Genomic DNA, 23450 nt, shown 5'->3' with positions numbered 1-23450 from the left:
TAGCAGTGGTTTCTGAAACTTCTCTGAGTAAGAACTGAACCAAGGAAAGCTAATGGGTTCCACAATTTGCTCTCCAGCAAACCCGATGATCCTGGGCCCTGGAAGAAGCTAATGACTGAGCACACCAATCCCCAGGGCAGTAGGCAACCTAGGTCCTAACCCTGCACACCCCAGGGCCTGTCTACATGCTTACAGCTACTCTGACCTTTCCGAATTTTGCCTAGTTGCTATTTTACACTATTTTAATTGATGTTTAATATAGCTTAACTCTGCATGGTGTTCCAAGCCCCTCACCAGGGGGCCGCTCACAGGCAGAGTCACAATTAATAGCAATCCCCAGAAAATTATGCCCTGTATCAAAGTTGTCATTGCACCATATAAATGCTTATTATTACTATTGAATTCTCCAGCCCTGACACCTCCCTGTGTTTACTAGGTAGCAGATAAACCTCTATGTTTGTGCCTTCTCTACTCTACCACACCATCAGGTCTTAATATAGCCCCTATGTGTATGTTTAGCTCCATTTAGCTCTGCTTTGAAAAGGGGGAAAAAATCAGCTAATAATGTTAAATTGCTGGAAAATGTGATTTGCTCCTCCCCGATTTTAAAGACAAAAAGAAGATTGAGAAGATGGGGAGGGGAGATCTCAGCTCGGAGTGAAAGTCTTCCAGACCCTGACAATGTGGCACAGTTCTCCAGAGGCCTTCTGTAAGGACAGAAGGAGCAGGTCCCTGAACATACGATACACAGGGACAAGGGTGGGGCTGTGTCAAACCAGTATCAGGGACTTTTAAGGACAATCTCGGCTATGCAAGTTGAACTTTCTCCAGTTTCTTAAAAACCCAAATAAAACAAAATGCTCTCCCCACAAGGAAAATGCCTCCAACTTTAGCTGTTAAGGGGTTTCCTTTGGTTTTATCTGAGTTTAGATTTTGGTCTGAGCAGACAGCAACAGATACCTGCCCTCTTCTCCCTCTGGCTTGTGCTCTGACCCTGTGTGCTCAGCTCTGGACTCATTTGCAGAGTCTCCTACAGACACTAGGGTCAGGATGACTTCCCAGTGGTCTTAGTGCCCTGTCATTGCCTCACTTAAGTAATGCAGTCTAAGGACTATTCACCTGTTAACTTCCTGTCTGCTTCCATCACACCACCCACTCCCCTGTAGATACTGCTGTCACATTCTTAACGTTAGTTCTTGTACTTCGACTGGATGACGACTGTCTCAGAGGTACTATGGAGGTGATAGCCATGTGGAAGCTTGAGCTGTCTCCTAATTCCCTGTGGGAGTGTGTTCAAGTGGTTAACTTCATGCCCCAGTTGTCTCATCAGTGACAAAATGCTAGCTTGGGTACCATACTCAGCCATTCTAGCTACAAAACCGTCCACCTCAGCATTAAAGACTGCGTTGAACTCTTTGAAACTAAATGGTCATACTTAGTTCTATTTAATTTTTTTTCTGCACTCAATGCTTTACGGAGAAATGTAGACTTCTATTCTAAAATTTTCTATCCAACAAAGGGAAAGTACTATTTTAGTTGGTTTGACATGGAAATGTTTATAATGAGGCTGAATTTCCTGTATTATATTTGCTTTGCCTTCTTCCATCTTTGCCTAAAAATGGAGTTTCTAAAAAACCAGAAATCCAGAAATGCTTTCTGTATTCAGACCTAGCAGGGATGAGGCTGCCTTGGCTGGAGGAGGAAGATGGTGTGAGTCTCAAGCCCCACCGGAACAAGACACGTGCCTTCTCCTTGCTGCTGCATCTGCAAACCATGCCCATTCTGTAGACTGCTGCCCACAGCGGGAGCTGAGCCACTAGCATTTCCTACCCATGGCAAGCCTTGAACCTGTGTCCTGTAGCTGCCAAGATGATGCAAACGCAGGGGGCTACTTTCCAGCTTAGGAGAAAAACATATTAAATGGAAATATAGTCTTCATTTCTTTTCCTTCTCATCACCTCCAGCCATTATAAAGCCTAAAAAGTAAAGTTGTCAAACAAAGCTGAGGAAGATGATGGGCCTGCCAGCCCCTCCCCCCCAATGCAGGCCACAAGTTTATTAATGATTCATGGGAAAAGAACAATCATCCTGCTGGCAGCGGCACATGTAATTAACCAGCTTCACAGAGAGCTGGCCTTCTACACATCTCCCATTTGCAGACCACAGAACTACCTGACATAGTCACACTGGGTTTCCAGTGACATCTTCCAATTGGAAAAGGGATATCCAAAATAGTGACCTCAACCCACTAGGTACTCAGCCAGCACAATAGAGGTGGCAGTGCTCTTGTGGCCACACCTGGCTGAGTGCTGGGTAACATGAAAGATGTCAGCCCTGACAGCAACAAGTAGCCAGCCCTGGGATCATACTGACTACCATTAACTGCACACTGAGGTAAGTGGCTAAGCAGGGCCATCCTTTAGGAAGCAAACCACATATTACTTCTCCATCACAACTGAACCAAAGAAGATGTTTCTGAGAATTGGCCTACTTTGCATGATAGCAGTGAACCTCGGATGGAGGGTTGGAAAGGTGAGAGTTCTAGGTAAGAAGCAACAACATTCCTATTTTCATATATTTGAAAGAGAGAAGCAGCGGCTAGGTTAGCCAACTTGGCTCTGTAGTCAGTGTGAACTTCCCTCTGTAGAGACCTGGGAATAAAAACCAGTTTTTACCCATGCAAATTGCTATTTGCAACAATGAAGTTCTAAAATGAGCACTTTGTTGTGAAGGGCTTTAGTTGCACATTTAAGATGTGTTCTCTCTCACTTTTCCCAAGTGACAGACGGTATGACCAGTGAAGGGGAACAGCACACATACCTGAACATACACACCTTCCATGTGTACTTCCAGGATTAAGAGAAGTGGTAAGAATTGCCTCAGTGTTTTATCCCCAGGTGGGCACAGAACCCCTTAACCATAAGAACCCTTCCTTTGTGTTCCCTAGATCCAACCCTGGCACCTCACATTCTCCAAAGATGAGCCTAGTTAGTTCTGAAAAGCCAGAGGAATGATAAACTTTATTTCAGCAAAACTGGAGCCATTCACAGAGGTCTTGATCTTTTCATTCATCATACTCAATTTACATTCTATAGAAAAGCAGACAATAAAGCACACCACACTCTTAGAAAAATGAGAGGGGGTACTGCTGAGTGACAAGGCAGCATTCACTAAGTGGTGACAAGTTGCCTGCTTTTCATGACACAGTACAGGTGGTGATCACACACACACACACACACACACCCTCTGTTGTTTCTTTTTATGTTGTCTTTTGATTAGAAGAGCCAATAACAGTAGTTCTTTCATTTCTATTAAGGCATCCTTGAAACAAAAATACCACTTGAAAATCAGCAACCCAACAGGCAGACAGGAAATGGATAGCTTATGATAAATGAATTGGTATTGCCTGCCATTTTTCCTTGCCATCACTTTAATCAATAAGGGAAAAGGTGAATTACTATTGATCTCTTTAACACCCTTGAACGATACTGTACAAATTACAAAAACACAAGGGGGTAGAAAAGAGGAAGGCCAGAGAACGTAAGTCAGGGCAGAGTGAAACTGCTGTATTTCCCCAGAATGGCCTTCTAATGCCCAGGAAGGAGTGCTTGGGCGCCCCTGTCCTCACCCTTATTCCTTCATGGGCTAGCATGGGGCACCGTAGTGCCTTCATCTTTTTACATGCTGCTGTGCTTCTACAGGGCAGTGGGCTCCTTAAACAATACCAATTAATTTGATGCCAGGCTAAAGGCCTATGCATTGAGACATGACAGGATTCCAAAGGTCTTATGAATTTTTGAAGTTGCCATACATTAGTGGTGTGTTTGGCTGGGGAATTTCAGCCACTGACTACAATTTTGTATAAAAAAGCAAGAATCCACAGCTTCAAGGGCAATCTCAGGCAAGACCTTATTAACCCATTTCTGGGTCACATGCCAAAGAAACATAAAGAGATAGGAGAAATGTGAAACTCATACTCAAAAAGAACAAATATCATGGCTCCAGGTTGAAAGACATGACAAAGATCTGGGATCTTGGTTTAAAATGTTATAGGGTCTTTACTTAATCTTGAAGGGAGCCTGGTCACATTCAGAGAGGGAAGAAGACAGGTATGCAAATACGGTCTTATTCAGAAAACCAGGAAAAAAGCAGTGTTAGATTCATGGGCATAACAACTCATAACAGGAAGATAAAATATTTAGTGTCTGCTTTTCATCTTTAGCTTAGAGTTTCATCCAACAAGTTAATTACAAGGAAGACTATGAGAGCTACTAAGTCTTTTGGATTAGATTGTGCTAAGATATGCTGCTTAGCTGGACCCAAGTATTACCTTACTCATGTAGAAAAACCAGCATATTACAAATTTGATATCAGAGAAAAGGGATAAATAAAGTTTAACCCAATAGGATATAGAATTATCCACAGCAAAGATCACAGCTTTGTTATTCTGTCAGTTGACCCTATAATTGAGAAGCTGATGAGAAACAAAACAAAACAAAAAACAGAAAACAAAACAAAACAAAACAAAACACTGTGGCCATATTCCCTCTTAGGGCCACACACACTCTCAGGAATCACCTGGGGCCTAAGTCTCCCCAGTGAACTCCTCACCTGTCTGAGCACTCCCCTTATTTGGCATTCTTAAGGCAGAGCAGAGCTTTAGCACCCCCATTTTGCAGAGAGTAAAACCTGGGCAGGCAGTCACCTTACATATACTATGAAACAGAATCCAGACTTAAAACTGGCATGTGACTATGGCAGGAGCCCTCAGGATGCTCCTGGCATCTGGCTTAAATGGTTCTCTAGAGACTGAGACTCTGATAAAACTGCCTAACTTTGAAAACTGTGACCCATGGTTCACCAGTTTCCCTACCTTCTTCCTACAAATACCTGAAAGGCCAAACACAGAGCAAAATGAAATGCAAGTTACAAAGCTGCTGATGTGCTGAGAGTGGAAATGCTGAGATTAGAAGGGGGAAGTACTTAAGTGCACCCCAGGCATTTGGAAATGGCCAAGTCTGCAGCCTGGAAAGCTGAGGGTTGAGCACTGGCTCTCTCTGCCAGGCAGACTGAAAACTGGTCATACACTCCAGAAATGGGGCATATGGCTGTGGAAGGGCAAGGCAGCGAGAACCAACTAGTCCCCTCCTACAAGGTATCCTCCTATTCTGAAAGTGACCCTATTCTAAAATTACCAAGTGGCAGGTGGCCAGACCAAAAATCCATATCCAATCAGTGGTAATGGACTGTTGTTGCATTTCCTCATGTAAGGTTACAGTGCTGCCACAAAAGCCCAGGTCAGAGGTTTTAGATGGAGCTGGAGAGGTAACAGCACCCTCATACCATCCATCCACTGAGACCAGAGAGATGGAAGGATCTGCAGTAGCTGCATCATCTTCCACATCTAGCTAACCTCTTTTTTTTTTTTTTTTAAACTATTGAAAAGAATTCTGTGACATGAGACTGGAAGTGAAGAAAAGGAAAGCATTCTTCACCTGGGAAGGTGCTTCCAGCTCACTCATTCCTAGAGTGATGGCTCCAAACCATGCTACTTGACGTTATTTTCCTGACCCTTTCTGTCCTGGTTAACACCTAGATCTTTCTTTAGGGCTCCTGCTGGCATTCTGCTAGTTTCCAAGTCTTCCAATTTAATACACATCAAAGACCAATATATGGTGATCTTAGTCTGCTGAGACTGTGGGATAAAAGGATGGGGCCAAAAGAAAAGCATGGCTACTCAGTCATGAGGAGGCCCAGGCTATGGGGGTCTAGATCATTCCTAGGAAATCACCCAAGGCCAGGATTCTTACCTAAGTAGAAAAAAGCAGGTCATCCCCACGGTAGTTAGGCTGTGAGGATACTTATTTCTCAGACACCTATAAAGTGTCTGACTGTCCCCTCTTGTAGTGATGACTGGCCTTATCAGTTCATAGTCACATCTAGAAAAACCTTTTTACAAACTCTTGGGAAAGCTTTGCTTTTTCACTGAAAGTGGTACTGCTTGGAAGGAAGCAGTTTTGATGTATGGGACAGGAAGAACCAAAGGCAAAATGACCCCATCTATCATGCTTAGAAAAAAGACCATCTTTGGGCATCATACAGGTTTAGGGTTGAAGCAGTGAACTAAACATGAATTTTGTTGGTTTTAACATGAATACATGTACCTATATCAAGTCTACCACCATACTGTGGGTAGTGTTTTATCCACAATGGAGTCTGAATCCCAAGTTAGCAAAACCAAGAGAGAATTAGTGTCACTAATAATGCTGCAAACTGTTGTTCACAGACTGTTTACTATTCACTAGGTCCTGTATGAAACATTTACATAGACATTTCATTTTCACAGTAACTTTATGGAGAAGAGAGAGTCTTTATACAACCTATGCAACTGAATGTAGCAGCACTGCCATACTGCACAATGCTGGAAACACTGTAGTATACAGTGAGACTGCCTTGGTTTAGAGCTGAGATAGGAAATGAAAATGAGGACCCAGGTCTGACTCTTCACATGTTAATAAGTTTCTTTTTTTTTTTTTTTTTCAGTGACTAGGAAAGAAGCAAAGATGTCCATAAAAAGTAGTGAGAATAAGTTTGAGAACAAGCTGTCCCCTGTGACTGTGAAACCCTGTTGTTTGAGACAGGTTCAAGGTATCTCTGCTGTCAATTCTTAACCTTGTTCAGAATTTTATTTCATAACAGATCATTGATCACTTTCATTTTCAAAATCCATTTAAGTGCAGCTGACCAGAAACTGTCACGGGTGGAGAAGCAAGTGGGAAGTTCATCAGCAGAGTCACGTTTAGAACACAGAGGCTCCCTAGTCCGTAGTAACAGACTCGGAGTGGGTGAGAAGAAGGCAGAATTAAGGTCAGATCATCCACCAGAACAGTCACGCTAGTGTCCTTGGGGGAGTCACACGTGGAACAGCTGAGTGTTAGTGCTACCTGGAGAGCAAATGCAATCGACAATCTGCTTGTCCTCTGCTGGCGGTTGAGGCAGCCCTGCTATTGTATATTATGAGCTGTGTTCTAAAAAGGTACCAATTGAATTATGCAATAACAAGCGCTGGGGAAAATTCAGGCAGTGGGTGTGGTTTAAAAATGTTTGGGACAAAGAAAATAGGGAGACACTAGGGATGAAAAAGACTCTAAACACGCCAACACGCCAGGCTCCCGTAGGTGTAGGTGGAAGTGTTGGGGGTCCTGTATGAAACTCTTCTGATAAGTTGGGGGCAGGTCTGTATGAGGTCATCTTCGGTTTTAAGAGAAATATCTGCCTTTTTGAAGATAGAGAAACGGAGAACTACTTTTCAAACAAGAGTTTAGCAGGGAAGGTAAAGAGTTCAGAGTTAGGTGGTTTGCCCAAGAAAAAAAAACTCTTAGCTACTTTCTTTCAGCTCTTCATTATTACATTAAGAATATTAGCTTCTGCTGCCCCTATTTCAAGAGAACTCTCATCTTTGACAGCTCCCACGGTGGATATTCAGGATGACTAAAGAGGAGAGAGAAGCCAGAACTCTGTTTCAGGAGCATCTACTATACCTCAATTAAAACAAATGGCACCAGCTCCCCTAGCCCAACCCTTTGTTTTCCTCTTGATAACACTTCCATATGTACTGGGCCACAAGCCCTATCTAGCTCCTGGCAGCCCAGGAAGATGAACTTGCTTGGCAACAGCTGTCTCCATGGGACTGCTTGTAGAGAACGTGCCTGTCATCAGAATAGACAGCATCGGGCTAGAGAGATGGCTCAGCGGTTAAGAGCACTGACTGCTCTTCCGAAGGTCCTGAGTTCAAATCCCAGCAACCACGTGGTGGCTCACAACCATCCGTAATGAAATCTGACATCCTCTTCTGGTGTGTCTGAAGACAGCCACAGTGTACTCACATATAATAATAAATAAAAATAAACCTTTAAAAAAAAAGAATAGACAGCATCAAGTCTGGTGAGGGGCAGAGCCTGTGCCTAGTGTGTCTATGAAGGGTTTGTAGGACCCTGTCGGCAATAATGCTCTCAGAGACAGCAAGTGCACTAGCCTTGCTTCAGGCCTCACTTTAAATGACATTCAAATGAGTCCTGTGGATCATTTTGGCGGAAAGATGCAAGAAGAAATCATGTTTGAGTCTTTCCATCTTTACCCTGGGACTGATCTGGGTCAGGACTAAAGATGAAAGCAAGAGAGGACCATGCCAGGAGCGCCTTGGCATTGCCAAGGGTGCTGCTGCTGCTACTTGGGGGAGGAAGGTACAATTTCAGGTCCACCAAGCACTATATTTCTTAATTTTTGATGGAACAACAGTACAAAAAACAAGCTGACCTGGCAGAGAAAAATACAAATGCCTCTCAAAGAAGAGTTTGCAACAGTGGAGACCAGCTCCTAAGGGAAAGGTACAATGCTTCTGCTGAATAGGATTTTCTTTCCAGGCACAGAATCACACCCCGGAGACCCTCTCCTCCATGTTTCAAAGAGTCCACATCTCTTCTGTTCTATGCCATGCCTGTCCCACCCTCATTGCCAGCAGCAGTGACAGATGTGGACACTATTTCTGGAGGGCACTGAGGCCTATCAAACCTACACTAGATAGCCCCTATGACACACAGGTAATAGGATCTTGGCCAAGCCAATGACAAATTAGCCCTAGCAACTATTTCAGAAGAATGGATGTAATTCTATGCTTGACTGACTATGAAAGTCCTCAGTAGAAGAACAGCAGAGCTGAGCCAGCAGCTCTGCAGAAAGGAACCCTACCGGAGCCAGCAAACAGGCCAAGCTTGCTGAGGAAGGCCACTGGGACTTAAAACTGACAGAGGGACCCAGCAGGCAGGGGAAGGAGGAAAAAAGAGCATCATGACAGCAGGACTCATTTAAAACTTTTGCTGTAACCACCACTCCTTTTGAGACAAGGTCTCACTGTGGAATGTAGGCTGGCCTGGAACTCAGGGCCATCTTGCCTCTGTCTCCTCAATGCTACAACTGAAGGTATGCACCACTACACCTGGCTTATGATGCTATTTTCATTTAGAGGCTGGGATGGGATTTGAGGTTTCTTTTCCCAGGGGATTGATAAGTAGCTGGGAAGAGCTTGAAGCTCAAGAGTGAAGAGTCAGAGCAGTTTGATATTCACATAGTGCTTACAACTCATCTTGGATCAGGCACTTATGGTGGCCTAAATTTTGAAATGATCCCTTGGGCTAACAGTTGAATCAACAAAAGCAAAAGACAGAGACATACAAAAGAGGAAGACAAGAAACTCTATTGGAAACTGATGGAACACTGTTGGCTTCTTTTAGATCATGTACATAGAAAGCAAGGTCCAGGGCAGCATATGAAGCAAACAGAGAAAATACCCAGGGAGGCAGGACCATAGCAAATCCCGCAAGCCTAAAAACAGAATCAGAATAGAATGTTTCATGGAACAGTGTCAGTCAATGGTTGACCTTTGGGAAAATCCTTTACTTCTAGACACTCTGGAGTTGGAAAAAAAAAAAAGATAAAATATGGTGCAAATAGTGATCCCTTTCTAATAGCAGAATTAGCAGTATTTGAGGAGCAAAGTACTTCACTGGGAGTGCAGATATTTCTATTTTAGCATCTGCTGTAATACCAGCTAGGAGAGGAGCAGGTGTAACTAACTGAGTTTCCTGGACTGTGAGACTGGGATAACAATTTTTGCATACATTTGTTGTGAAACATAAAGAGATTACACAAAACCCCCAGAACTCTAGCAAATACTATGAACTTAAGGTCCCTTTTTCTGAGCCCTTTTTAATGAAATCAACAGTGAACTGAACAAACCAAACTCTGGGAAGCATCACTGTCCTCTCCCAACCAAAAGCTCTTAAGCACCTGTAGGGGAAGAGAGCTATTTAAAAAGGCCGCATATACATCCCACTTTCTCTGGGATCATGGCTAGGATAGCCTAAAGTGACTTTTGTGGGAAAAAAAAAAGAAAGAAAAAGAAAAAGAAAAAAAAAAAGAAATAAAAAAGAAGCACACCTGGGCAGCCTGTTTCATTTTTCCAGCAGGCACTTAGTAGTGGCTCAGTGAGGGTTTCTAGTGGACAAGGCAAACACGGAGTGTGAGAGAGCGAGTTCCACTGGAGCCATTAGGGCCAGGTGAATGGCATGCTCTTGAATTCCCCAGGACGGAACCCTCCTCAGCACCGTGTGCTGCCCTTCTCCTCCAGTGACTCTCCTTGGCAGGGAGTAGGCTGCACGAACAGATGGAACAGGAGGCTGAGAGAGCACATTACACAGCACTCGCTGGAGGAGCACTATGGGGCGAAGGCAGAGGGCGTAGAAAAGACCTGGTTAGATCAACCCTCATCCCCCTTTCACATAAGAGGGACTACAACATGAAACCTACATGAAGGAGATGGACCCATTTTTCTTTCTATGCTAAACTTTCCTTCCTCTATACATTCCATTCCTCCTTAGACAGACCTAGTCATCAGGATGGGCCATGTTCCCTCCAATAGGCAATTTTTTCCCCAGCTGCAACAGTTGCTTATAATACTTTATAGTCTTTGGCTTTGAAAAACTCTAGGGGTTGGGGGTCAGAGGAAAACCAGGGCTGTGCCGGGGTTACTGAAGCTGCAGAGTGGGCTCTCGAGGGGAATTTCCCTTCTGATGCCAGCAGCAAGAGGGAAATAGGTCAGGGCAGCGCCCGGGATTTCAGCTAGAGCTGTCCAGCATAGGGATGTCATTATCTAGGCATCATCAAGGAACCACTTGGAAGTCTTAGAGAGGATAAAGTGGTCATCTAAAAACACTGGGAATGATTTCCAAGCCCCTATAGACTCTTCTTCTTCCAAAGCTATACCCGATACAGCCTGAGACTAGGAGAGTGTTAAACTGTAAAGGTGGGGAGTTTGAGCTGCAGACCTGCCTGGGGTACACTGCAAGACTGCCGCAAGTAAACCTGGGACACTGAGCTCTCATTAATACCTAGAGCTCCTTCTTTGTAGGTTCAAGTTTGTTTCTCCAGCACAGCAACAGCTAGAGTGTCGGCATGTAGTGACGGGTTGGTGAGTACACGCTGGCCAGCTGCTCTTCTGGAAGACGATGTCAAAAGAGCACAAATGACTTGTATTCATGACAAAGGCCTCAAAGGGCTCTTGGATGGCTAGATCGCTAAAGCAATCTTTTGGACAGAAATATCAAGGCAAGTCAGGGAAAAAAATCATATTCTCAGGGCCACATAAAAACCGGAGTGTGAAGACCAGGCGTTTGCACTTTTAAGCCGGTTATCTACCCATTAGCTAATGCTATCTCTCATCACTCCTTCTGGGAAGATGCTAGCAACAACTGCAATTCCCGGTCTGGGAAATTACACCAGATCTTCCTGTCCTTGGCAAGGTAGCAGGGAGTTGCTTTAAAAAGGAAACTGCATGGTGGGGGTGGGAGAAGAGGATAAAATATGTCATGAAACACATGCTAGCCAATGGGACACAGAACTTACAGCTCACATAAAGCAATTTTGTGTTGCACAGTTCACAAGCAACCCAGCACCCCAAAGTCAGAGACTTCCTGAAGTTGCACATGGCTATGATGAGCCATTTAACCCAATTTAGCATAGTCTATACTACAGAGATTACAAGCAAACTTGTCTGGAGCCCATATAATTTCTGACACCTTACTCAACTCCACTATACTGGTTTATGGTGTAAAAGCAGTCGTAGACAATGCACAAAGAATCTCCATGCATATTTTTCAACAAAACTTTATTTGCAAACAGCTGGCAGAGGGCCAGATTTGCATGGCCCTAGCATGCACATTTTGGTCAGGCTGGGAAGAGATGTTGAGTGCTTTGGACTTCCTTTGTGTAAAGGTAAGACTTTAAATCCTCAGCAAGATCAGATCAGAGAATCAGGTAATAACCGGGTATTTGATTTCTAGCTCTTCCTGGCTTGGGGCTAGGAATACCTCCTGCATGCCAGACCACTTCCCAGAACCAGGATTACTACTAAATCCAAGAGAACCAAGCCAAAAGGAATCGGTGTTTAAAGGGAAGCACCAGGTAGCAGGCAGGAAAAAGAAGTAGTGTGATGAAAAGGCCAAGAGAGCCACTTAGGAAAATGGGACTGAATGGCGGCTGCAAATGTCAGTAGTTCTGTGATATGGCAGTCGTGCTATGTACAAGGAAAGCACGGGCAACATGTCTCCAGATATGGCAGACCATCTGAATGTAGTCCGAAGACTCACCTGCCCCTGTGGGACAGGGCTGCCCTGCATAGGGGTGGGATGGAAAGGCAGGCAGTCTTCTACTCACTCAATGCAGAGGGAGAGATAGGTATTTGTGTCCTGCTTATCCAAAGCCAGGAAAATAAGTAGCCGTTTTCAGTGTGAGCATCCTAAGAGCCAGCCCCCACCCCTTCCCTGACTGTCTGGTAACTGTGACCATGGTGCTTCCTTAATACCAGGAGCCTTCTCTGGTCATGCTGTGCTTCCTCTCATGGGGAATCTAGTAAAAACTTTGAAATGTGAACTGTTTCTCTCCCCTCAGTAATAAGGATTTATAGTATCTGGGGGAAAGCAGGCCAAGGTAGAGAAATCCTGGGCCCAAATGAGATAATGTGAACAAAGGTTTAAAAACTTAAAAGGAGAGATGGGGCAGAGCCAAGAACAGTCAGATCTTCAAAATACCCAGTTACACTTGATTATCAAAGGAAGAGGAACAAGCATAAAGCCAAAGCTCGACTGTAGCTATTCAAGCAGCACGGCTCTTGAAGGGCCACAAGGCCTAGTTACACACGGCCCCGGGGGCTCTGTCCATATGGTCACACTGTCCTTTTAACAACAATCAGAGCACCAGTATACTGGGCTTCTCTTCCTCATTTCTGTGGAGAGTGGGAAGGCAAGAGCTTTGTTCTCTAAGAAGCTTATGGAGTAGGTGAAGCTACTACACAGGGAATAGTAAATAAACAACACTTTTGCTAAATGAAAACCTCCTTTGACTGTCTTACCACTCAGAAAACAGTTTTCATCTATTCTATGAAGGGAAATGCCCAGGAGAGTTTGCTACAGCTGGCTCCTTTAGTCAACATCTTAAATTATTTGCGGTTTAGGCCATACTCTGGATTTCCTCTGGATAATAACCTTTCAAAACAGTTTCACCAAGTAATCACATCAGCTGTTACGACGGTGCAGAATGTTCATTATAGACAGACCCTAAACAAAGGGCTATGAAAGACTGGGCCACTACAATCAAGAAAGACAAATATCAACTTTGGATTAGACTAAGGTTTTACAGACTCATATGGAAGAGGCATCAAAGAAAGTGAAGAAAAATGCCACCTTTTCCACCAGTAAGTATTAAAAATACACAGATCAAAGTAAGACAATAAACAGGAGGCAGTAAAAACATTTGGCCATTAGTTTTAGCTGTCGCCTGGGGGCCAGAAACATGGCTGGGAAGAAAAGTAGTCAGGGGATGAAGGGTTGAAAAGGAAAGAGAAAGTCACCATAAGACAGCGGTCCTCAACTGGTGGGCTGAGACTCCTTGAGGGTCACCTAAGACCATAGGAAAATGCAGATATTTAATTATGATTCTTAATAGTAGCAAAATTAGGTATGAGGTACCAACGAAAATAATTTTCTGTTGGGGGACACCACAACATGGGGAACTGTATTAGAGGGTTGCAGAATTAGGAAGGCTGAGAAGCACTGCTTAGGAGTGCTGGAGTCAGGTGAGACATGTGACATACAGTTCCATGTCTCACAAGTGTCGTAAGGGTTTCCTCCCTGACATAAGCATAAGAAACCAGCAAGTATCTGCTGCTATGCCAGGCTAGTGCACACAGCTTTAATCCCAGCACTTGGGAGGCAAAGATGAGCAGGTCTCTTCCGAGGCTAGCTAGTGAGTTCCAAGACAGCCAGGGCTATGTAGTGAGACCCTATTTTAAAACAAACCAAAATATAAAATTAAAAATAAAAGAAAAAAAGAAAGGAAAACAGAAAATAAAGGATTTTCTGCTATTTCCTCTCTAGTGCCTTCAAGTCACAGATTAGAGTGGGCTCTTCTTCTTCCCCAGTTCCTGTGGAGGACAATATTGAAAGGTCTACAAAGTCAGCAGGAAAGTCTATAACAGTGGAGGACAGGGGTGGATGTTGCTATCTTTAAAAGAAAAATTCAAGCTATATTGTGTAGTTACAAGATGTGTGCACATGTATAGGGGTGGTAAGTGTATCACTATCAAGAACTTCTACTTTTCAAAGATAAGTGCATCTTAAGAGCAAGAGCAGAGACCAATGTGAAGTTAATGAGATGATTAAGTGCTGCACTCCCCAGCACTGCACTGGATGCCAGCAGGGCAGTGGCAGCTTTACCCAGGTAACTGCAGTCGATATTTGGGATGTGGAACAAATACCTCTTGAATAGAGGAGTCAGGATTTGTTTGGCCAAATTAATTTCATCTACTAAAACAAGAAGGCCAGTGTTAGGGAAATCCCAAAGCAGTGGCCATGGACAGCAAGAATACTGCTGAGTTTAAAATGTAGTGGACTCTGAGCTTGGGTAGCCCAACAGGAGCCTCTAGGGCTGACTTGCTCTTCTACAGCCCCACTATTAACATAATGGCTGATGGGAAAGGAAACTCGGTGCTAATGTTCCTATCGCATGGATGTCCATCACTGAACGTCTTGAAGCCCTTCCATCCACTCTCCAGGATCTCAAGCGAGCCCCAAGAGAAGGCCTCTGTCTGCACATAGCATGCAGCGGCGTGCAGACTCTAGAGCTACAGAGCTGGTAACAGGAGGAAGGGGGGCGGAGGGACAAAGACAGGTGGGCCCCAGTGCTCAGTGTAAGCGAGGCAATCCCACTGCTCCTTCCTGTGCTCACTGAGCAGGATGAATGGCTGGCATACTCCTAGAAGGAAGATAGATCTGCTGATGAAGGCTTGAGTAAAATTAGCAGTAGAAGGGCACCACAGCAGCAGAGAGCCTCACTCCTGCCTGCAAGAGTCAGCCCAACAGGCAGATACAGAAATACAATTAAATTAAGTCAGAAAACCCGCTACAGAAAATGCAATTACTCAAAGATACAAATAAATGTTCAAAGAAAATTGGCCCCTGACAGGGTTAGTCAAGCTTCTAAATCCAGCTAGAGGCAGGCAGCTCAGGCTAATTCACCAAGGAGGAGGACTGCAGAGCTTAAGCTCTCTGCCTCAGGATCCTGGCTGGGCCGGCCTCACGTGCCAGGTTACCAGTGACAAGAAGGAACAATTTGGGGGTGGCTGACCAGTGATGCAGGGATCAAGGAGACAAGGTGTGGGCTGACGCAGAAGCGGCTCCAGGATGGCAGGGATGGGCAATGGAGACGGTGACCGACCTCTCTTTGACATAGGAGGAGATAGTGAGGTCCGGGGAGAAGGACTGTGCCCCCTGCATAAGCAGCTACATAAGATGCCCTACCTCTCGCTGCAGCACTAGTTCCTTCGTGAAAAGCGTGGCTTCCTCGCTGAACGGCTCTCCTTCCTGCACCAAGCCCGGGAGATTCCGTGCTCCTCTGGGGCATTCAATGCCTGTAAGAGGAGAAAAGGAAAACGTGAGAAAGTGTGCACAAACCCAGCCACCCCACCACTCCCAACCTGGGAGGAAGCCTCACTGGCCCTTTCAGACCCTCAGCCCCACCGCTTTAGCCACGGCTTATATAACTGGCTTTCCTCACCTAAATTCCACCGCCAGCCCAGCCATGTGCCGCTGGGGAACAGGCAGCTGCCTCCCAGACATTCCTCCTTACAATCTGACTTCCTGCCAGAATCCCAAGTGTTAATTCAGTGTCACTTTCCTTTTCAAATAAACACCCCCTCTGTCCTTAGGCTGTGCTTTGTATACTAGTTCCATCAGCTTTCATTCAAAACAGGAGGCAGAAGAAAACAGAAACCTGACGGAACAGTGGTCTAGAGTCACACACACAGTGGCTACCATTTATTATCCTCATGGTCTTTGCTAAATTACTCAACAAAGGCTCGACTCCTTGTTTGTGGAAGACTCAGGTGCTGCATTAGCCCAGGAGAGATTATGTTCGGAAGGTATTAGAACAATGCTGATACTTCAGCTATCCCCAGCATCTGCATCACCATCGTTATCAGTCTTTGCAATTCTCACGTTTAAAATTGCAAAATTTTCTTTGACTCTCGTAGCAAGCCTCTAAGATTCATGAGCACAGAAACCTATTCTGTTTTGTTTCCAGTGATACTTCATACAAAAAGCACGTGCCCTGATCAACCTAAGTGGCCTTTACTTTCGTTGATTCAATCATCTATTTTGAAGATACATTTATTATTAATAATGGTCATATATGATAGAGCAAAAAGTAAGCTGTTTTTAATGTTGGGATAAGACATACATTTCAAAGTAATTCAGATTGCAACTGTAATTATGAAGGAACTTGACCCAGGCTATAGTCAGACAGGAAAATAAAGAAATGACAATTCCAGAAGAAAAGTGGAAATCTGTGTCCCGGTTTCTGACCTCTGCTGGTCCCTGCTTCTGTAACATTCTGGGGGAATGAATACAAGTCCCATAACTAACAGGAGAGAAGGTCTACATTCTTCATACGAGTTAAAAAAAGAAACAGGCCCTGTGTCTGGTTCTCAGCAACTGCAAAACACAGTTTTCCCTCCAAGCCTCTAGTGGAAGAGATTATGCAAAACGAAGCTCTGGGTGGTGGTGAGATAAGAACTACAGCAGCAGGGGGCAACTCTGGCCTGCAGCAACCAACACTCTCACCCTGGCAGGACCGCACAGCCGAAGGCCCTATGCAAGGCATATGGCTGGAAGATCCAGAGGGCTGCTTTCCCTGCACTTGGGTCTACCAGAGGAGTAGAACTCCATTTTCTAGAAGAAAGCAAGAACTTCAGGGGCCAAGAACTTGAGAGTAACCCTGAAGGGAGAGATGAGGCTAGAGGGAAATGAAATGAAAGATAGCCCATGTTTTTCACAGCATCAATAGCCAAAAACACTTTTCATTTTAGATCTGCTAACTAAGCAAGAGGAGAATTGCCAGGGAGAAAAATAAATGATTCTGTTGAACTATTTTGCCACATACCCATAGATAAAGCATTGCTGCAGAGACAAGAATAATGCAAAAAACAAGTTTCTGATCTGTTTCTGAGCCTTACAGCAGAACTGGGGTGAGGTGGGCTGCTATATACAGGGGACCAGATCTGGGGTGGCAAGGATTTTATTTTTCTAGAAGGATACCCCAGGTCTCAGATTCTCAACAGTGAAGTACTAGCTTTAGTCCTTGTCATTCTTTTGGTATTCTGAAATAGCAAGAAGCACGTCAAGTGGCTAGGACCTCAGAAACCCTATGGGATCCAGACACCAGATGCTGCTGCTGAGGAACTGTGACAGCTCAGTGGGCCCAGGAAGCTAAGCAAATCAAGCAGAGTTGCATGGGAAGGGGTTCTCTTTGGGCCTGTGAAACAAGTCTATTCATTCTCTGTGGACAGAAGGAGAAAGCTCTCTGCAGTTGTTTCTCCATCTCCAAGCAGCCAGCCCTTGCATTATGTGGAAGACGCTGCCCATGAAAAATAATATAGCCACACCAATGCCTAGAAAACATGGGCAAAGAAAGGAAGAGATCTCTCTTGAGCTCATTTCCTTAGAAGAAGATGGGAGAAGAACCTGTGACCACATGGTGGTTCACAGACAGGCAGAGGTAGAACACGAAGACTCTTCTGAGAGTGATACCTGCAGATAAAGGCTAGAGATAGTTCAGGGAGGAAAGAAACTTGCTACCAAGCCTGACAATCTAAATTCAACCCTGGGATGTATATAATAACAGGAGAAACTTCTACATACACTGTCTTTTGAATATACGCCCATGTTGTGGTATATGAATATTTGCATGCAGACACGCATGCATGTGTACATAGATAAACCAATGTGGAAGTCAGGACATAAACTTGAAGGAATTGGCTCTCTCAATTCAGGTTGTCAGGCTTGGTGATAGGAACCGTTACCCACTGAGGCATCTCAGCAGCCCCATGTGTATATGTGCATATAAGCATATATACTTACATGCAACTAAATTTTTACAAACTGGTTAATCTTGTTTAGTCATTAAATGATAGTCTATTGTACTGTAGGCTCACTAAAGACAACAACTAAGCTGGCTTTGGTACTGGATGAGGAATTGAGTGGGTGGCAACATACAGCTTGACAAACACTGGAGTGAGATGCAAAGACAAGGCCTTCCGGTGGGCAGACTCTCGAGGCCCAGGGATTTAGGAGGTGCTAAAGGGATTTATGTCCAAAGCAATAAAGGAACAAGGGGCATTCATCTGGTGATGAATAGGACACTGTATCAATTTTAACCTGCAAGAGTCAGAAAGGAAGTCCCTGGTGCTGCAGCAATCCAGGTGAACACACTGAACAGGAAGTGGGATGTATCCCCTTCTGTCCAGGGTCTATGGAGCACGGCAGCCCAGAGTACACTGCACCTTGCCTCAAACAAGGCCTGTGCTGCTGGGCTACTATCCCAACTGTGCTACTTTCTCACCAATTAAAAAAAAAAAAAAGAAAGAAGAAAGAAGAGAAGAGGATGAAGAAGAAGAAGAAAAGGAGGAAGAGGAGGAGGAGGGGAAGGAGGAGGGGGAGGAGGAGGAGGGGAAGGAGGAGAGGGAGGAGGAGGAGGGGAAAGAGAAGGAGGAGAGGGAGGAGGAGGAGGGGAAGGAGAAGGAAGAGGAGGGGAGGAGGAGGAGGAAGAGAAGGGGAAGGAAGAGAAGGAGAAAGAGAAGGAGGAGGAGGGGAGGAGCAGGAGGAAGAGGAGGAGGTGGAGGGGGAGGAGGAGGGGGAGGAGGAGGAAGAGAAGAAGAAGAAGGAGAAGGAGAAGGAGAAGGAGAAGGAGAAGGAGAAGGAGAAGGAGAAGGAGAAGGAGAAGGAGAAGGAGAAGGAGAAGGAGAAGAAGAAGAAGAAGAAGAAGAAGAAGAAGAAGAAGAAGAAGAAGAAGAAGAAGAAGAAGAAGAAGAAGAACAGGAGAAAGCCAGCAAGAAAGGTTACTTTTTCAGTGAGGCTGCAGCAGTTGGTCTGGGCCTGGTGACAGACAGAAGCAGAGTGTCTCCAAGCCATAGAATGCCTCAGACTGCAGACAGGCAGTGAATCCCAGACACTCTCTCTGGCCAGTGTGTGTAGTTCTGGAAATCACCACTAAAGCTGTTTTTCCTGATAACAAGGTGGAGTGGTATTGCCTGATGACAAGGATGTACAGACTCAGCTGTGCCTCCAGTGTCACAGGTACAGAACACATGACCCCAAGAAACTACCCAAGAAATAAAAATACTGTAACCTGAAAAAATGCCATACCTAAAAAATGCCTGAGCATTTTCCTTTCGTATGATGTGCTGGTGGGATGATGTGAGATTTATGAGATCTCAGATCTGGAAGAGGCTGGGAAGCCATGTACACTCCCTCCCTCCAGCTCATACAAACCTTAAGGCTTATTTGCTGAAAGGTAAAACTCATTGTTTTTCATGGTTTTTCAAGCACATGAATGGTTGAACAAAATTACTTAAAATAAAACAACATAAAGGAACACTTGCTTGAGTTTGGAGGGGGTCAGGAAGAGATACAGTGTCAGGACATCATGACTCTGGCTTCCACTGTGCAGCTAAGAGCTGTTAAATGGCACCAGGCTTGGAGTCGCTGTCTCTGACAGGAAGAGTCTATAAGGGTACAAGATCTAGCATGGTTATAAAAATCCTGCAATTTGAGGTATGTCCTTGGTGCACCCAAGGTTTGACTCTTGGAGTACAAAGTGCTTCCTTTGAAATGTAAAAGGCTGGGTTGTGGAGTAATCAATCTATTAAAAAATTACACTCTTAGAGACACTAACTAGCTCAATTAACAAAAACCACTTTGGTCAGTCAGTTTTGGAACAAGAAGAACAAATTCTGGTTAATGACAAGATAATAGGCATATAAGAGACTCTTGATGGTCAAGGGTTATGTATCACTCTGAATGTTTTAGAATGTATGTTGAATTCTGTGATAATTAAGCTTAAGGTCTCAAAGTGTGTCTGATCTTTCCTATATCGCACAGTAGGAACTGAGGGGAAATATGGCCAATTTGCCGTGTCTAGAAGAGACAGGCTTCCCAATGATCATCGGTCCAAACAAGCCAGGCATTATCAGAAGGACAGGCTAGTGGAAACGGGAGACAATCTGAAGGATTGTCAGTGGTGCTGATTGCATGACCCCTGCCCTGCCATCAGAGGAAAGAGAGCCGAGGCATTCAACACAAGCTCCTTCTGTGAGCTTAGAACACCAAAGGGCCCACACGTAAGCCTTCCTCCTCTTTGACCAATGCCTTCTATCCCATTTCAGACACCACATGGAAGACAGGGGCACCAGTATGAGAAAGACTATATGTGCTCATATAGCTAAGTTACCAGGTAGAAAGCATTCCACTTCACTGCTGCATATATGGTTACATAAGGCTTTCCAGGGGTTGTGGGCTGTTAACCCCCAAAAGACAACTGGAGTACATTAGGCAGACAGATGTTGTCGCTCAGCCAGCGGTGGGGCTTACCAAGCCCAATCAGTGACGTCCTCCTATACTCTACTGTGGTATTTGTTCTCATCTCTCCACAGCTGGGAAAGGAAAGCAGGAACAGAAGGAGGGTAGCAGGAAGGGGTGAACAGATGTGGTCATGCTAGATTCAGGGAAGGTCAAACTACAGTGAGGCCAGCACTAAAGCTGTACCCTAACAAAGGTATCCGACAGCAGGGGAGCCAGGATCATCCTCTTTCTGGAGCTGGTTCTGCGTATGCCACATGTAAAAAATAAGCCTACTGAGGAATCACAGGATGGTTACCTATAGTAACAGATTTGCTCAGACTTGTCCAGGTTCTAAGATATGTGAGATGTGATCCTACTTAGGAACATTAAGGTGACTTTCAGTGAGTTCCTATAAATTCACTCTCTCCCTTCACTGTTGCCCTGAGTTATGGGAATCCTACTATTTTCGAGAGAAACAAAATGGAAACTAATATACAACATGCTTTTGAGAATGGGAACTGTGTCATGAATTCAAATTTTATTTTTTTTCTAACCAGACACCCAATACAGTGTCAATTGACAACGTAGATTCCCACAAAGTGTTAAATAAATAGGAGTAAAACTACTGAGAGAAAGAAGTAAACATCAAAGAGAAACGGCAAACCCAGGCACCACTAATGTACCTTATACAGTAGTAGAGGAAACCCAGGCATCACTAACGTGCCTTATACAGTAGTAGAGGAGCTACGTCCTACCTGGCAACAGCTTCCTGAGTTCAGTCTTTTTCATACAGCCCACCCGAATTAGTGAAATGGAGGGAAGGAGGCTTAGGTGAGATGTGGGACTTCTAAAGGTCCCAGCAGGCAGAAAGCAGGATGCACTGCATAGAGGTCTGGAATGACCCATTTGTAAGACAGAAGTGTTTTATGTGAATACCAGAGAAGGGGCTGACAGAATTTTCAACTACAGACACTTCAGCATAGCCACACCTATGCACCACACTGGTCTCTGAACTGTCACATTTGGGAACACAGTTTAAATTCAGAGATAAAGTAATCAAGCGTGAGTGGCAGTGTCTGAGACATTGGGGCACAGCTGAAATGCTTGACTTCCAATGGAACAGAACAGAAAGTGAACCCCATGTATGATCAGCACTGAATGCCAACATGGCCACATGGAAATGCAGAAAACTGGAGCACCCTTAAAGAGAGCAGAGAGAATGAGTCAGGGCGGGAAGGCCTGCCTTTAAAGGGAAGATAAAAGGTGCTAAATCGGTACAGCTCGGCTAAGTGGTGACTAAGTGGGTGACACGTTAACAATCTGCAAATATTTGAAAGGTGTAAACACCAAAAAGGAGGGGAAATGCTTAGCTTGAGAGCAGGGGTATAATTATTAGGGGGAAGAAAAATCTGGACAAAATATTGGAAAAACAGAGTGGTGCTAACTCCTGGGTTATAAATAAGTTCCCAATGGCAGCGAGAATGCTGTCACTGCATCCTGCAGCTGAGAGTTGCTCAGCCGCCCCTTTGCTTATAATCCAAGTGCACGCCAGTCATCTGCAACGTCATCCGCTACACTCAAGGCCCGTCTTAATAACAAATCAACTCTGAGTATTTCTGATTTAAGTACTACTGGCCCCTGAAATATCTATACAGTTCTTGTTGATCTAATCATGAAGAGACAGAACAGCAGTTCTAGTGGGAGTTTTAGAACAACAAAAGGCTTTATCTGCTTCTAACATGCCTGGCAGGTAGTTAAAGCAGGTTTGGGCATAGTCACAGACACAAGGGACAGATGCAAGGGGCAGGGAGAGTAGACCCCACGTGGGAATGCTGTTGAGTTTTCCAGATGGGAAAGTGGAAACTCTTCCCTTCCTTTTATATACACAGCCCCCTGGAGGAACTGTCAAGGACAAGGCAAGGCAAGAGAGAACGCCAAAATAAGCTTCCTGTCACACTGACTGCACTCCAATACCTTTGTCGGAGTTCCTGCTGCTGCAGCTACTCAATTTATAATCCACAGGCTCTCTGCAGAGTTTGACCTGATTCAATTAGTTCCATTTCTCTACCTTTCTTGCTACCTTTCTCCCTGCCAACAAACAAAGGTGACAAGGTCCCATAGTACATAGACCCTTTCTAGGTGCCAAGAACAAGACCTCTCAATCATTAACTCGAAAAGCCACCTGCTTAATTAAATCTTAAGGAACATGCTTATCACTTAAAAAACTTAAGTTGCTGGTTCTCAACACTGTTCTGCATCTCATGTACCAAAAGTTTGTTCTCAAGTTCTGCCCACAGGTGTGAGAGAGATCCGCAACGCTGCCGATGGGTCAGTTAAAATCAAGGAACAAGAGACGCTGCACTTGCCTCTCAGTTTCCCATTCCTAGGATGGTCCAGAGAGGAAGGTAAGGTGGGAGTCTAGCCACCCTGAGTTAGTTCTGTCTGGCATTAGACCTCGATTTATATTTAAAGGTTCAGAAACAAGGTCCGGATTTCACACTGTCCCAAGGTCTTTACTCTCTCGAGGCGCTGGGGAAGCAAGGATCTCTCGAGCAACTATGGAGCATGCTGCTGCTAAAGCTTTCTCAATGATCAGAATACAGGGGTAAGAAAAGAGGGAAGGGATCCTAATTAAAGGATCAAACATCTCAGGGAATTGTAGTCAAGGGAGCCAGAACTTGGCAGGAGCTAAAAATGAATGCTGAAATTAAAAGTTTAGAGTTTTTAAGGATGGATTTTATTAGGTTGTTCTGGTTTTGTGAAGTTTGATGCATCTGTTGAAAAGACTGGGGCCTGAAGTTAATTGGGTACAGGAACAACAGAGCAGAGTCTTCACAATGCAGTGGGAACTGCAGCTAGCTCTGAAGGAAGACAGGGGAAGGTAGCTCCAGCCAGTGGTGCAGAGCAGGGCTGTTACACACTTTAGGTTTTTCTGGTAGAAGTTGT

At 44.6% G+C, this 23450-nt stretch overlaps 1 protein-coding gene and 1 long non-coding RNA gene across 2 annotated transcripts in view; one reads left to right on the top strand and one right to left on the bottom strand.

The window, feature by feature from the left end:
• Positions 1–23450, bottom strand: part of Snd1 (staphylococcal nuclease and tudor domain containing 1) — a 407737-nt gene that overhangs the window by 76862 nt on the left and 307425 nt on the right. Inside the window, exon 16 of the mRNA XM_052173319.1 lies at positions 15411–15520. Within this exon, the coding sequence (XP_052029279.1) occupies positions 15411–15520 (110 nt within the window). The remainder of the gene's footprint in view (positions 1–15410; positions 15521–23450) is intronic.
• LOC127678409 (uncharacterized) lies at positions 2037–9118 on the top strand. The gene is made up of 3 exons (XR_007976558.1): positions 2037–2867; positions 6544–6648; positions 7467–9118. It is a non-coding gene; the product is annotated as an uncharacterized LOC127678409 (long non-coding RNA).

The sequence above is a fragment of the Apodemus sylvaticus genome, chromosome 2, assembly GCF_947179515.1.
Source record: "Apodemus sylvaticus chromosome 2, mApoSyl1.1, whole genome shotgun sequence".
Lineage (NCBI taxonomy): Eukaryota > Metazoa > Chordata > Mammalia > Rodentia > Muridae > Apodemus > Apodemus sylvaticus.
The sequence above is the reverse complement of the archived record's forward strand: the minus strand, read 5'-3'. Positions and strand labels throughout refer to the sequence as shown.